Genomic DNA, 15,747 nt, shown 5'->3' on the forward strand with positions numbered 1-15,747 from the left:
AAACTGTGCCTCAGTATGATGATAATTGAATGCAGTGTACACTTGTTTACACTCATTTATACCTGATCTCTCATTAAAGCCCTAACAAGCTCTCACAATGCTGCAGTGAAAAGAAAGCACCAGCACCACCGCAGAGAGACGTGTCAGTCTTGCTTTACAGCGCTCACACTGACCCACACTCTGAGCCAAAATACAGTGTCTGACAAGATTTGCTTTGACGTCTCTTTTTGTACTGGAGTAACGTGGCTTGAATTCTGCAGCGACTCTTTTCAACTCCAGTTGATGAGCAGAAATGAAAGAGAAAAAAAAACTGAACTCAGTGTGACCTCCGCATAAGACACCCTGCAGACAGAGCTGGAACATGTGAATACGACCACCTCTGTGTAACACCACCAGGATTTTGTTAAATCCTTAGATCTATGCATTTTTGAAGTGGGGCTCAAAGTTATTTCTGTAAATAGAATTAATCCAAATGCATAGTTCTGGTTTTGACTGTAAAATAATTACAAAAAAGTATTAAAGTTAAGATATTTTGATTATTTTGATAGTGTAATAATTAAAAGAATATAAGTGCATCATTCAACATTCACTGCAAAACAAAGTTATTTTTTAGTTATTTATCCTATACACAGAATTGTGGAAAAACACATTCAAACAAAGGCCTTTATTTTGTTCTTCGCTGCTTTATCCTCTATATGCCTAAACAAAGGCAACGTTGATCGAGATGTTTCCTACAAGCCGTATATTGTAGGAAAATAAAAACTGTCTTAAAAGTTTGACTTTAATGCTCACAGTAAATCTGATCAAATGCTTTAGTGAATATATCAGTTTATATAGCCTACTTAAAATGCACCCCAGGGCTCCACCTACTGGACTTAAGTTTTTTGTGAAATTTTGAAGCCACAGTCTGTCCCACCCAGAAATCTCACTGATCAAATATAACAAACACATGGTATGAGCAGCACAGAGGAGCAGAATATAGAGGCTTAAGTTTTCATTCAGGTGATATGTGAGGAGAAATCACAGTATTTCTCAGTAGATTCAGTACTGATGATAAAAAATAAATGTTATCACAAAGTGAATGATTTGATTTTTATTATGTTTTAACTGACATGCACATAAACACATCTGTCCAAATACAACATGAAAAACGGAGTAAAAAGAAAAGCAAAAGGAAAAAAAACCCAACAAACATATTAAATATAGCACAGGACTTGACAGACAAAATGTATAAAATGTAATTAAAATATATATGAATTTGATTTAGCTCAAACAAGATGTTTTATTCTATCATCTGGATAATAACACTGCACTTTACATAACTTTTTAAAATTTGTGTCATAAACATTTGATTATTGCAGGTACTACTATTATAGATGTTTTGATATAAATGTGACATCCTTGTTCTTTATTTGAGTAATGCAATTTTACCTTTTACTGTTTTTGACTGCAACCCTGCCAAGTTCAGAAGCTATATTGTACATCTTACTTCACTGACCTGAGAGCTTCAGATGTAGATTTTATAGCAAACAATATAATACGTTTACAAAATAATATGCCTTGACAAAGTGAGTCAGAGGCTCCCGACAACATTTTTGACAGAGAGCCAATGTTGTAGCCCCTTGTGGTGTGTTGTTTGCAACTGCAACAAAGAGACATTTTCCATCTAAACTTGGTTTTTAATTTAAATGACCATCTAATGTAATACTCAACAATATAAGAATGCAAAGGTTAGAAAAAAATAGTCTTTCCTTTTTATTTTTTCTTCTTCCCTCACTTATGAATCATTTCACAACTCTCCAGATTTATCCAGGGACCTTTTAGGGTTGTCCGGCACTTGGGTTGGAAACCACTGAGCTAAACTACAGAAACAAATACAAAGTAATTAAAAAAGCTCTATTTCAAGCAAGTAAAACACTAAAATACTGCTAACATTTCCACTATTACCTTTGTAATTAGTAATTTTAAGTACATTTTAGTAAAAATAACGTGCTAATTAAATAGTAGGACTTCAAGCTAAAATATAGTTTTGATGCTTTACTTAAGGAGCTCTATATAATATAATATAATATAATATAATATAATATAATATAATATAAAGTTATAATTACATCCACGGGGTGAACTCTGGTTCAGCCTCCTCTCGAAGCCCCGCCCACGCTCCCGGGACCGGAAGTACCTGTGAGTGGCTGCTGACGTTGCCGCTGTCCGACGCGACGATGGCGTCCACGGATCAGTCGCTGCTGGACTTGACGGAGAAGGAAACCCGGGAGAAGCTGTCGTTGTGGGACCGCCGCGGCGACGCCACGGCCCCTCTCACGGAGAAACAGATGGACTCCGTGCTGGAGATCCGAGCCGCGGCCGAGACGCTCCCGGTCCCCTCCGAGGTGAGATGTGACTCAGCTAGCTAGCTAACAGTTTTGCTAATCCTACTTTCCAAACACAAGTGAGGTGAAGCTAACGAGGAAGCTGCCTCTGGGCGAACTTTGTTCAAACCACTGCCATGTTAACGAGATATTAAAGTCAATGTAATGGGGAATAATAAGTCGTAGGCTAACCAGTAAGCTTGTGTTTACACTCGCTCCAAGCCACGTCAAGCTAAACCAGTTAGCATCCTCCCCAGAAGGCTTGTTGAGCTCTGTTTTGTTTTGTGCAGCTTCCCATTGAGGACCTGTGCAGCCTGTCGTCCCGGTCCTTACAGTCCCCGTTCACAGCCACTGTCCCCGCCTCGACGGAGGACGTCCTGCTCAAAGGTTTCCAGATGCTGGACATGGAGAGTGACAGGATAGAAACTGCACAGCAGGTGACTTGTGTTTGTCAGAAATCAAACAGGGCTGAAGCTACTACTGAGGCTCACTGTAGCTCAGTGGAATGTGTGGGTTTCACACAATGTCTGTTTGTGTTGCAGTTTTTCGCCTGGTTTGCCAAGTTACAGACAAACATGGACCAGGATGACAGCGCTCAATACAGGTACTTCCACTTTTTAATGCTCCATCCAAGGTGGTGTGGTCATGTTTGTAATTGAGTAATGTTTCTTGAAACAAACTACTTCAACAAAGCAGAGTTTTTTCCAGTGCAACTTTTAATGACACTTGAACTTCTACTCACCCATGGACAGCAGAGTGTTTTATAAGCTCATCTTGAAAATGTCAGAGTAGGGATAACTGCATTCACTTTTCTGCTCAAGATAAAAAAAAAAAAAAGATAAAACTGATATGCAAAACATCACAGATGACGCTTTGCTTTCCTTTCAGGAGAACCAGAGATGATCTAAACTGCTACCAGGAACAATGTGATGCTATTCTGACTGATGTCAGTGCAGCTCTGGAGCACTTGGACTCCCTTCAGAAACAATACCTCTTTGTGTCCAACAAGACTGGGACCCTGCATGAAGCCTGTGAACAACTCCTAAAAGAACAGGTAGGATGACTGCTGTTCTTTCTGTGTTTAAATCCTGCTTTATTTATATGACCAGTCTATTGGTGAGACATGATCAGTGGGAAATGTTTATCAGTCTCAACAGCATGGCCGATTTTGTTTTCAACCAGTGCTTTTTATCTTGTGTGTGTGTAATGGCAAACTACACCAACTGTAGCACGTATTACCGTGGACATTGACACATATTGACATATTTAAAATAAAATACTACGTGAACAGTTTATATATACTGAACTTTCCAGAGTGTATGGTGCCGCTTGTCCCATGTCAGCTGGGTTTGGCACCAGTGCCCCCCGTGATCATTATATCTGTGAGCATCAGCCTGCAAGAGTGAAAAAAAAAGCTTGGGCCACCCAATTGGAGAATAGTTAAAGCCATCAGTTCATGGGCACTTATGCCTTAAAGAGCGTTTTCCACTCCTGGCTGGCCGGATCATTTACTGCATGTTATTCTCTTTGTCTTTCACCACGTTTCCTGACTCACTTTTGCTGTTATATCCTAATAAGTACAAAAAGGCAAAGAATAGATAGAAAAACAATGAAAACTGCAGAGTCAATAACATATTAAATACGCCCCAGACAGAGCAGACTGCAGAATGCTTGGTAGCAATTTTATTTTCAGACAAGCTTTTATCTGTGTCATGATGGTCTGAACTTGATAGTTCATGGTGTTTCCAATCATTCTGAAGTAAGCATCACTCCATGTAGTGATTTTTTTTACCCCCTTTCATTCAACTGCTCTGTTCAGCACTTCTATTTTAATGTTTTTTTCTCTAATTTCCTCATACAGGCTAAATGAGGGGTGCATGTTATTTCTAAATGGTTGTTTCATAGGTTTGGTCTTCGATTCAAGTTAACTTGTTAAATCTTGTGTCGCCAATGCCACCTGCAATAACATTTTCCTTAATTTGAGATATATATTATAATCTTGGATGAAATCGATCTGCTTATAAAGTAGTAGTGTTTATTCATCCCTGTTAAACATTACAAATACATCAGCCATTAGATTAGTAATGAGTGAGAATATTTCATTCATCTAGCCTTGCATGCTTGGGCCTTAAAACTACCTGCACCATGTTTGACAGATGATTTAGATGTTGAGCGGTTCCTTTTCCTTCTCTTCCAATCATTCTGGTACAAGTTCATCTTGTTTCCATCTGTCTAAAGAGTCTTTTTCAGACCATGGCAGGCTCAGGGCTTTGTTCTGGATAAGTCTGCTCTGGACTTTTTGTTTTGGAGTGTTATAGTGTTTTGCACCTTGTGGTAAACGCTCTTCATTTACTTTCATGAAGGCCTGAATGTGGACTTGCAGACAATGTCTACCTCCTTGAGACCAGCTAGTTCTTGTGAAAAAGTTTTGTTTACCACGGGAAGAGTCCTGCCATCATCCACTTCAGTTGTATTCAGTGGTCTTCCAGGGTGTTTGGTGTTGTTGAGCCTGCCAGTGCCTTCCCGCTTTTTAGGACTGAACCAAATACTTGATTTGGCTACTCTCAAAGTTTCTGCCATCTGCCTGAGAGGTTTGTTTTGGTTCCTCACTCTAATGATGGCCTCCTTCACCCTGCACCAGCAACTCTTTGGACCGAATATTGAGAGATCTCTTGGAACAGCTACCAAATGCAAATTCAACACTTGGAATCAACTCCAGGCTTTTTTTTGTCTGATTAGTTTGTCATGAAATAATGAGGGAACACCACGCCTGGCCATGAAACCGATTGACTGATGTCAATTTGTCTTATTACTCTAAGCTTCTGAAACAGAAGGATGTCAGGAAAAAAAACGATACAAAACTGTTTTAAATGGCCGTAATTCCTAAATATTTGATGTGATGTTTTATTAAACTCCTTGAAATAAAGTTGAAAGTCCAGACTTCAATTGCATCTTGATGGCTTTGTTTCAAATCCATTGAGTCGCTTTTCAAATACTTGTTTGAACAGCTGCCAAGATTCTCGAAAACACCTCTGTGTTAGTTCCTGCTACTGTCTGTTTCTCCAGGAACACATTTTATGATCACACAGACACACACACACACCCACACCCACACACACAGACACACAGAGAACTGCCTGTAAACGTTTTGACTGATAGATAGAAAAAGTGAATTTCTGTTTGATTTATAGCATAAGGCTACAACATAATAAAATGTGACATGAGTTAAAGTGGTCTGAGATCTTTCCGATCACAATGTAGAAACCTTGTGTCACTCTGTCTTCGCAGTCCGAGCTTGTTGACCTGGCAGAGAACATACAGCAGAAACTGTCATATTTTAATGAGTTGGAGAACATCAACACGGTAGGCTGTGTTTCTTTTTGTGTATACATCTTTAAACATTTGTAAACTGAATGCATGTACCGTCAATGACGTGTCACTTCATTGTTTAATTGTGTATAAGCCTTATTTAATTATAAACCAGCAGCTATGTTACTGATTAAAACATTATCCTTAATGTAATGTAAGCTATGTTTCTAATGTAAGAGTTTTATAAAAATGTATTTACTGAATAAGACACTTTTTCACCCCATCTGAAATCTTTGAAGGTGGAAAAGAAAAAAATGACCAAGAGCTTGAAGATTATAATTGTTTTTGTTAAGACCTTGAACCTAACATTTTCTTTGTCATTGCAGAAACTGAACTCGCCAACCTTGTCTGTAAATAGTGAAGGCTTTATACCAATGCTGTCGAAATTGGATGACTGCATTGAATATGTTTCTTCACATGTAAGCAGCCTGCACCCATGACAGAATTTCTGTTTGTGTTGATCTCATTTTATTGCTAGCGTTAGAAAATTATATACTAGATCATAGTTTTTGTTTTCAAGAAGCAATGCATTAGAATACCTCCTGTTAAATAATTGCACATTTACGCCTATTCTTCACTTATGCAGACATTTAGCAAAATCTAAATAAATCATATTTATATTTGCTTTGTATTTGAGCCTCTTGTCAACAACGTAGATCTTTACAAACGCTTTCCAGAGTGCAGATTTTCAAAGTTTCTGTTTCAGTGTATCTGTGTGTACGTGTAAAATGGAAAACAATGAAATCACAGCTTATCTCGCGCTTGCCCACTGTTGTTTTTATGTAATGAGCATGCGCCACAAACAACAATGACGTATTGTTTTTTAGATTTTTTAAGTTGCCAGGGCCAAAGAAGAATCAGATCACTTGAACTAGCCACAATGTTCGTCTCTATTTAACAAATTGTTGACATAAATTTTATCGCCACCTACTGGCGTGGCATGCTTGTTTGAGCGGTTATAGTCATTTTTGTGTTCTGGTCCAAATACTTCTTCAAAATATCTGCAGTAATGTAGACAAGGCCTTATACCCACTGTGCTACAAATCGTCTTGTGAGGTTTTTATCATTTTCCGATGTGAAATGTTGACCAAGACTTAACTAACTGTATCGTTGAACTATGTCATTACTGCAGAAATGTGCTTATAATGTAATCCATGCATTTTGTCACCACACTTACAACTTTCTAATGCTTGTCTTTTTTTGATTGCAGCCAAACTTCAAGGACTACCCGGTTTATTTGGCCAAGTTTAAACAATGTCTTTCTAAAGCTATGCACTTCATGAAGATCCACATTGTAAACACTTTGCAGAATCTTACAAGCCAGTTAACGAAAAGGGTGAGAAAACCTCACATTTCCTCCCCCTACACAGTCAACAGCTCTGTATAGAAGCACAGATACTGTATGTGCAGATTTCATTGTCAATACTTAACCCTTTTTTTTCTGCCCCTCAGGATCCAATGGGTTTGACCAACGCTGACAACGCCTTTACACTTTATTATGTTAAGTTTAGAGCAGCTGCACCTAAAGTTAGGGTAAGTATTTCTTTATGCAGCACATCATTTTGCATGAACCATTTTCTGTATTAGAATGAGATTTTCATTCACGTCTTCTTTTTCCTTCAGTCACTGATTGAACAGGTTGAACAGCGAGCAGAGAAGATTCCAGAGTTAGTATTGTTTCTTCAGGATTGATGCTCCTGTTATATATATATATATTTTTTTTTTTTTGCGAAATTAACTCATTCCTCCTTGTATTGATGCGAGCAGATACCATCAGCTCCTTGACGAAATCCACCAGTGCTACCTTGACCAGCGAGAGCAGCTGCTCAGTCCCAGCATCACATCCACCATTACTGAACTGACAAACCAGAACAGCAAAGACCACTGTGCCCTGGTAAGGCATGAGCAGTTCAAAGTGTGAACTGCCCTTTAGATATTGTAAAATGACATTTTGAGCTTGCAAAGAATGCCCAGTATGGACCCTCTGGGAAATTTACTGGAGTGTTTTGTACGGACACAAAGCTGTGCACATGATAAATGAGCACAAGCTTAGATTTTGTACAGCAGGCATCTAGGACTTACTGCTGTGTAGGGACTCTGTTGTTGGTAGACCATCGGTTATATCTCATCCATAAAGCTGTAATTTATTATCCTGGTGTTCCTCCTGTGTTGCAAAATTTAACAGACCTAACTAATGGTGAAATATATTTATTCAAATTAATACTTCAGATGAAACGGATCATATTCTGACACCTGGACAGCCAGTGTCCGACACTGTTGTGGCATTTAAAACACTTCACTAATTGGCTTGATGGGGCTGCTATAATTAAAGGTCAGAATTTCCTGCAATGAAACCTAATAAAAGCCACACTCCCTGTCCGCCTTTTTTTAAAAATGCAACCAGAAAGGTAATGCATCTTGTTAATGACTGCTGTAATACAGTTGTTGTCCACAGTATTTTATGGGGGAGGATGCGTGTGCTTGTTTGAAGTGGAGCAGAAACAAAGTATTTGCGGCAGTGCAGCGCTTGATCATGATGTTTATTTTGTGTTTGAGCAGGTTCGCAGTGGCTGTGCCTTTATGGTTCACGTCTGCCAGGATGAGCACCAACTATACAACGAGTTCTTCTCTAAGCCCACATCTAAACTGGAGTGAGTAACACCTGCCTCATTAGTAACATGATCACTGAGCACACAAACACAGAGCCATTGTTTTGTTTGTGTTTGAAGGTGTTGTGCTGTGCAATGTGTTCAGTGTTTGAAATACTTTTTTTTTTCCAATCTCTGTTGAGCGGCCTTAGGTACCTTGATAAGCACTGAATAAATTAAAAGTATTATTGTTATTTAAACAATTTGTATTATTATTAAAGCTCAAAAAGGTTCTGCATATGCTCATATGTTTATTCCTAACATAAATGAAACTGTTCAGAAATCATATTTTTAGCCATCCAAAGCAATCAAACGTGTTTTTTTTCTTTCTTTAATGTCTCAACAGCAAACTGCTAGAGCAGTTATGTTTGTCCCTGTATGACGTCCTGCGGCCTCTAATCATCCACATTATCCACCTGGAAACCCTGTCCGAGCTCTGCAGCATTCTCAACAATGAGATGCTGGAAGACCATGTTCATAACAATGGTAGGTTATAGCTTTTGTTCTCCTGAAAAGATTCTTGTGTGACACATGGTGTGTTTAGAATTGAGTCACCAGGATGCAGCTGTGCCAGGATTTGTTGGGGGGGGGGGGGGGGGGGGGGATTCTCATAAATAATAATTGAACATTTTATCTATTTGCCAACATAAAACCAGAAAACCTGACTTTACTAAATATGAGACAATGTGGATCAGCTCACTAATAAATGACTTTAGTTGTAGCTAGTTTCATTATACTGAGAAGAAGCAAATGAACATGATGGTTTCTATGTTACAATACTTTTTATAACGTATGAGTTCTCATTTTGCTGTTCTGATTTTCCATCACAAACCCATCATATCCAAGAACATCACTCAAGAGTACATCGCACGTACACACGTTTCTGCTTTAGACCCTGCAGCACTTGTGTTTGATGGATCTATTCACAACAAAGTGTTGAACTATATGAGCTTGAACTGGAGGTTGAACTGTAAATTGACCCGTGTGTGCCTTCGTGCAGCTGCTCAGTTGGGGGCTTTTGATGCATTGGTGAAGCAGATGCTGGAGGATGTCCAAGAGCGGCTGGTCTACAGGACCCACATTTACATCCAGACTGATATCACAGGCTACAACCCAGCTCCAGGGGATCTGGCCTATCCTGAGAAACTGGAGATGATGGAGGTTGGTCTTGTATCCTCAGAGGCATATTTCTCTTTCTTTATCTGTATAAGGAAAAAACACGACTAAACTAAAACTCTACTCAAGCAGTCTTTCAAAACATGGATGTAATAAAATATTTCTATATTTTGTTAATGTATTGGTTTTTGCATCCATTCATTTATTTTGATACATTGTTACATTTACAGTGTGTCAAAAAATAGTTGTTTTTAATGTGAGCTTTTTTCTGTACATCAAATCTTACAGGCAAAATTCAACATGTTAAAACCAACCTATTAAACCTGTCGATTTCCTAATTAAGAAGTCTCAATAATTATTTAACCCCTATTGAAGTAAAAATAGAAAACATACCCCTACAGCATCTAACCTTTCTGATATGACCTTTTGCCTTTTCTCTCTTGTGCTAAACAGAAAATTGCTCAGAGCTTGAAGGAAGAGCAGATGAAGCAGGTGACGCAGGAGTCGATGTTTTCTGATGTACAGCTTGAGAATCCTGATGGAAGAAGAAACAGTAATGCTGGTCAGTGTGTCTTCATTGTGACACTGACTTTCTTGCAGCTCTTGGGGTGATTTTCGTTTGCCTGATGGCTTTTCCTCCTTTTTGAACAATGAACACAGGGAATGTAGAAGCATCGCGCCTGCAGACGTCCATTTCTCCTGCTGATCTGCACGGCATGTGGTACCCTACTGTCAGACGGACACTGGTTTGTCTGTCCAAGCTTTACCGATGCATAGACGTGAGTCTTCAATCCCTTTTCATCGACTACTTTACACTCTCCTCCCATGTGGTATATATAGATTTTCCACATTTGCATTTGTTATTCATGCGTTTCTTTCTGTGACTTGGTCTTTTTCCAGAGAACAGTCTTCCAGGGTTTATCTCAAGAAGCCTTATCTGCCTGCATCCAGTCACTTCTTAAAGCCTCTGATATCATCCTCAAAAACAAGGTTGGCACCAACGGTTATGAGTAGAGCTTTGTTATTTTATTTATTTACTGAACTTTAGATTGTTATCAAAATAGCTGTTTTTGACATCATTTAGAAGATCAGTTCCCTAAACAATCCATAAAATGTGTTCTTTTTTTCCAATTTCTTCAGGCTACTGGATCATTAAGTAAAGTAGCTGGAATGTCATTACAGTTTATTTTAACAGCTTTATTACACCCCATAGCGTGTTCAGCAGACCGTCCTGTATTTATTGACTGCTGTCGTCTTCAAATTTGCCGTCAATATCTGAGCTAACTGGCACGTTTCTACCTCACACTTCAAATTAAAGCAGCAGCATCGGTCTGATGATATGTTTCCATCCCATGTTGATGATGTCTATTTCTAGAAGAGCAATAAATGTTTTTGTTTCACAGTAACATATCCCTTTCTAACTATGCTTAATCAGTGGTTATTAATTATACATAATCTCTTATCGTCTCAGAGCTCATGCTTTTTTTATGTTCTCTGAAGCTTGGAGAGTCAGCAGATGCCCTTTTGTTTTGGCAGCCTGCGGTGTGGAGTTAACAGTCTGCTATCACTTTCTGTAGACGCAAATAGATGGACAACTTTTCCTGATCAAGCACCTGCTGATAATGCGTGAACAGATTGCCCCATTTCACACCGATTTTGCCATCAAGGAAATCTCACTGGACCTGAAGAAAACACGAGGTAAGATAATTAAAGGTGGTGGGAAAATTGGTGTTCAGCTCCATAAAGCCAGTCATTACATTCTCATGCTCATTAAGCAACTTGTGCCTATCACATGCACCAGTGGCAACAATTAATGTGGAAATTACAGTGTAATCCAGCGCCGTAATGTACATTAACCAATGGCTCACAGGGCAGGAATCGCTCCTCCTCCTCCTCTCACCCCCATCTCAGTCAAGGTCATATTAAAGTTGTGCCACTAGAGGGCACTCTAATTCTACACCAGCCCAGATGTGTTCTCTCTGCTTTGTGTTAAGATGCTGCCTTCAAAATCCTGAACCCTAAGGCTGTTCCCAAATTCTTCCGACTTAACAGTCACAATGCCATACTCGAATTCCTGTTGGAGGTAGTGTTTTTTTCATTTCTTTTTCTTTTCTGCTGTTTTTTTATTAAACATACCGTGCACTTCACACACTTTGAGTTGCTGAAGCCCTTTTTCTCTGTGGTCTCCAGGGAACACCGGAGATAAAGGAGCACTACATTGACTCTAAGAAAGATGTGGACCGACACCTGAAGTTCAGCTGTGAGCAGTTCATCCAGCAGCAGACTCAGATCTTCGTGGGGAACCTTGAGGAATTCCTCACCAAGGTGAATGTTAGAGCGAAGACAGAGTTACCCTCAGGCAGTAATGTCTCATTCTGACCTTCATTTTTTTTACTTTTACCCTAAGAAACCTTCAACCTAAAAAGCCATTTACTTGTTGAAGGGCAATGAAGGATTTTTAAAATGTTTTGTATCTAATTCTATTGCAAGATATGTGTATCTGTCATGATTTTTACCCTCCACACTGAAGCCGTTTTAAGATACGAACTGAAAATGTCAGCATAATTGGGTCTGGACCATCTCAAGTCTTTGCCTTTCACATGTAGAGAACGCAGCAGGAGATTGTCTGTGTCAGGGGCATTAAAAACAACAGGAAAATCTCAGGAGCGGTCAGACGAGGGGTGGTGTCTGGGTAGAGCATGCAGGAGTCAGGACATGATGTATAAATATTGCTACATGTATACCGACATTGACTCTTCAGTCTAAAACTTCAGTCTCTGTCTTCTATCATTGTTTTTGCAAGTTGACATCTTCTTTGGTGTCCTCTACATGTTCGAAAGCTCTTTTTCATCATGAGATATTTTTTCCACATTTGTGCCTGTCGCATGTTAAAAACTGAAATCTCACAAAACTCTCAAGCTGTTTCGGAGCAACTGACATGGACAGTTTTGCTCATCTCTGTAAGCAGCATTCATTTTCTATTCATGTCAGCACAGCTCTATATAATTCTGAACTGAATTGTTTTGAGTTGCAGCTCAGCCTCTTCTCAGTATTGATTACAGTAACCAGCACAAATTAAGTCTTTTGTTTTGACTCTTGCATTCAGGTTGCAGCTCTTAAAACTATGGCTATCCAAGGTGGTCCCACATACAGCCTGTCTCAGCAACCTTGGGCACAGCCAGGTAGGATTTGTCTTAGGACACACTTAGCATCACACTGCAATTCATCAAAACTTGAGAAGTGAATGCTAGAGGGCTTTGTTTTTTTTCTTTTCTTTACTCAATATTTTTTTTTTCCTTCTCTTTTCAGCAAAGATCAACGATATAGTGATGGCTACCTACCGTGTGATGAAGAGCAAGCTGCCAAGCACTTTACAGAGCATGTCCTTGTACTTAGCCAATAGAGACACAGAGTTCATCCTTTTCAAGCCTGTCCGGGTGGGTGGCAGAAACACTAACCCAATGCACTGCATGAGTCAGTTTCTTTTCATAGCATTGTTTAAACACAAAGAATCCTTTCAGATGGTATTTACAAAGTAGATATACTATATTTGCTTACTATTGTGTTTGCACATACCATCAATAAATCCTTAAATTATTTATTCCTAAATAACATGTTTTATCGCTGAAGGGCTTAACTTACACATAAAAAGCATTTTTATTTTTATTTCCTCGCAGATATAGACATTACAGATCTATTTTACTGAGGTGTAAACAAACCTGTTGCAGCATCAGAAATCATCTGTGGCTTACATTTATTTAAATCCCTGTCAATCAATTTCAGAGAAACATAGATAACAATTCCATGTTTGACTTCCCCTCTTATTTAAAATGGGTGGGATTGTGGCTGTAGCTCTAAATTTGTCAGTGCGATTGAACTGGAACAGTGAAATCCTCGGCCTGTCTGTGTAGTGTTCATCATGATGCCTGGTGAAGCTGCATGATAGAGAAACAAAATTATGCTGTTGACATGGAAACAAGATAGTGAGGGGACGTAGGCCAGAAGGAAATGTAGTAATAATTTCCCTGCAGCGCTCAGTAATAGGATGTTTTTTTTCCTTGCAGAATAACATCCAGCAGGTATTCCAAAGACTGCTCGCCTTGCTTCAGGAGGAATACAACGGAGAAGACCTGCAAATCATCGCATGTCCATCTATGGAGCAGGTACGGTTCTGTGGAATTCACACAGCCCAAAGGCATCTGACATGGTTTTAGTAATACTGCTACTGCTTAGACCAACTACAGTGGGTAAATGTTAGATAACCAACAAAGTCATGGTGAGCACTTACAATTTGTCATGGATCTCTTTCAGATCAACCTACTGCTGTCTGTAAATAAGTAATGCCCGGGTTTTGGTGTGGCGATGCTGGCAAACGCCCCCTGGATAGCAAAGCGATGCTCCGACTCCAGCCGCGACCAGAGAGCTGCAACTGAGCTGCAAGCTGAACCAGGAATGCTGAACTGATGGCAAAGATAAAAAAAAAACTCCTGCACAAGGCCAAAGATTCTCAGACGCTCAAGCAGCTACAAATATGAAGAGGTTCAGGTATTCGTGTTGAAGTCCACGACACACTGGGAAGCGGAGGGTGTTATTTTGGGTTCTGAGCTGGTTGTTTTGCGCAACTAAATTTAAGGGTGTTGTTGTGATAAAGGTTGTTTTCATGTGGGAGGAATCCACTTTGACGAGGGCGGGATTGTTGACAGCTCAAATCGTTTTGAATAAAAAGCTTTTGCACACAATAGAGGGAGGGGGGCAAGTTATTTCAGTGTGCAAGACAAGAACGCTGGGTGGGCTAAAAGAAGTAGCACTAAAGGGTTCATCATCAGGTAGCTATAGGCCAGTACGCAGGCTCACATTCAGATGCCTTGATTCCCTTGTTGGGTATTGGAAGGATAACAAGAGAAAAATGCTGCAAAATATTTTATTCCTCTGTTTTAAATTGCAACCATCTTCAGAACACATTCAATAAAACATAATAAAGGCCTGAAGTGCTACAGGATGCTCAGGTCCAACTTTGATCATAGCAAAATCCCCTCAGCTCTTCTCCCCCCCGTCAGATGTTTTCTTAAAGATTGTTCTACTTTTCTTCTTGTGAATGTTTTTCTTTGTTTGTTATTCTGTTGCAAATATGTAAACAAGACAATGAAATCCTATGTTTTATACTTTTCTTTCCTTTTTATAACTAGGTTGGTCAAAACTCCTCTACTTTCACTTTAGGCAGACATAACAGACTGTTGACCTTTGCAGTTTTGCACTGTATATGATTTATGGGTGTCTTTCCTACAGGTCCTTACAGAACAGATGAGCTAACAGGACACGGTCAATCTAACATTTGCTTTGGCGTGTCCCATGTAAAATGACGTGTACAGTTAAATTATTTATGAACATTCTGATTAAAAAGAAAAAAATAATGACCTTCTTTGTCATTGAATTCAAAGTCAGGGAACAATTAGGTGTCAGTTCTTATAAATGAAGCTTAAGGGGGTCTCCTTGGCAGACCATCACTGTTTCATTGGCAGCCGTCGTCTTTCCATCTGCGAGATGAGGCTTTGCTGGGGCTCGACCTTCTGTGGACTGATGGTCCTTTGATAGGTGATGAGGGACTGGAGGTTCTGGAGCAGGACGTCGCTGCACTCGACGGCTGCAGACACCTCTGAAGCACGTCAGGCCACGACGGTGTCAGACCATTGCCTTGATGCAGCTGTGAAAAAAGCAAGTATAAAAAAAAAAAAGTAAATCCGAATCCCTAAATTTCATCTTCTCGTCATCTCTTGTATTTCTGCAAATTAATATCAATGCTTTTACATTTACTTACTTTATTTTGCCCCCACATTAGGCTGTGCATTGCGTTTTTTGAGATTAGTGATCCAGATGTGCTCTCAGGATTCTATGCAGATGTTGACATTGGGGGCTCAGTGCCGGGCAGAGCGTCTGGTAGGGGGCGGAGCGTGAACATGATCATTATTGCCCAGCCAGCTCCACTGTCTTGTCAAATCTCCTGTGTCACTGCAGTGGAGGTGCCTTCCCACAGAGTCGGGTTCGCCCTAATAAAGAGAAGCAGCTTGTGAACAATAAGCCTCTCGGGGGGTTTATTGTCTCACCCAGACAGGTTTTCATATCTGTCTGCTGCCAATTTCATCAATAATTAAACTAAACTCAAAATTCTTCTACACAGAGCTGGGGACGATAAAGTAGAATCTAATTACAACATAATAAGCTGATTTAATGTCGGGTTTATTTACAGTGGG

At 39.6% G+C, this 15,747-nt stretch overlaps 1 protein-coding gene across 1 annotated transcript; it reads left to right on the forward strand.

The window, feature by feature from the left end:
- Positions 1–2,162: 2,162 nt before the first annotated feature.
- cog3 (component of oligomeric golgi complex 3) lies at positions 2,163–14,910 on the forward strand. The gene is made up of 23 exons (XM_069532960.1): positions 2,163–2,387; positions 2,657–2,803; positions 2,909–2,970; positions 3,255–3,420; positions 5,655–5,729; positions 6,062–6,154; positions 6,946–7,071; positions 7,188–7,268; positions 7,359–7,402; positions 7,503–7,629; positions 8,295–8,386; positions 8,730–8,869; positions 9,384–9,544; positions 9,953–10,061; positions 10,160–10,278; positions 10,400–10,489; positions 11,077–11,197; positions 11,494–11,582; positions 11,690–11,824; positions 12,606–12,681; positions 12,809–12,936; positions 13,564–13,662; positions 13,811–14,910. The coding sequence occupies exons 1-23, from the start codon at positions 2,220–2,222 to the stop codon at positions 13,838–13,840; spliced, it is 2,478 nt and encodes an 825-aa protein (XP_069389061.1). The 5' UTR covers positions 2,163–2,219; the 3' UTR covers positions 13,841–14,910.
- The last annotated feature ends 837 nt before the right edge of the window (positions 14,911–15,747 follow it).

Source organism: Paralichthys olivaceus, chromosome 10 (assembly GCF_024713975.1).
Source record: "Paralichthys olivaceus isolate ysfri-2021 chromosome 10, ASM2471397v2, whole genome shotgun sequence".
Lineage (NCBI taxonomy): Eukaryota > Metazoa > Chordata > Actinopteri > Pleuronectiformes > Paralichthyidae > Paralichthys > Paralichthys olivaceus.

Coding starts and splice junctions, on each gene's coding strand:
- cog3 (XM_069532960.1), top strand. CDS start 2,220: ATGGCGTCCACGGATCAGTCGCTGCTGGACTTGACGGAGAAGGAAACC. Junction 2,388..2,656: donor CGCTCCCGGTCCCCTCCGAG/GTGAGATGTGAC, acceptor TGTTTTGTGCAG/CTTCCCATTGAGGACCTGTG. Junction 8,387..8,729: donor AAGCCCACATCTAAACTGGA/GTGAGTAACACC, acceptor ATGTCTCAACAG/CAAACTGCTAGAGCAGTTAT.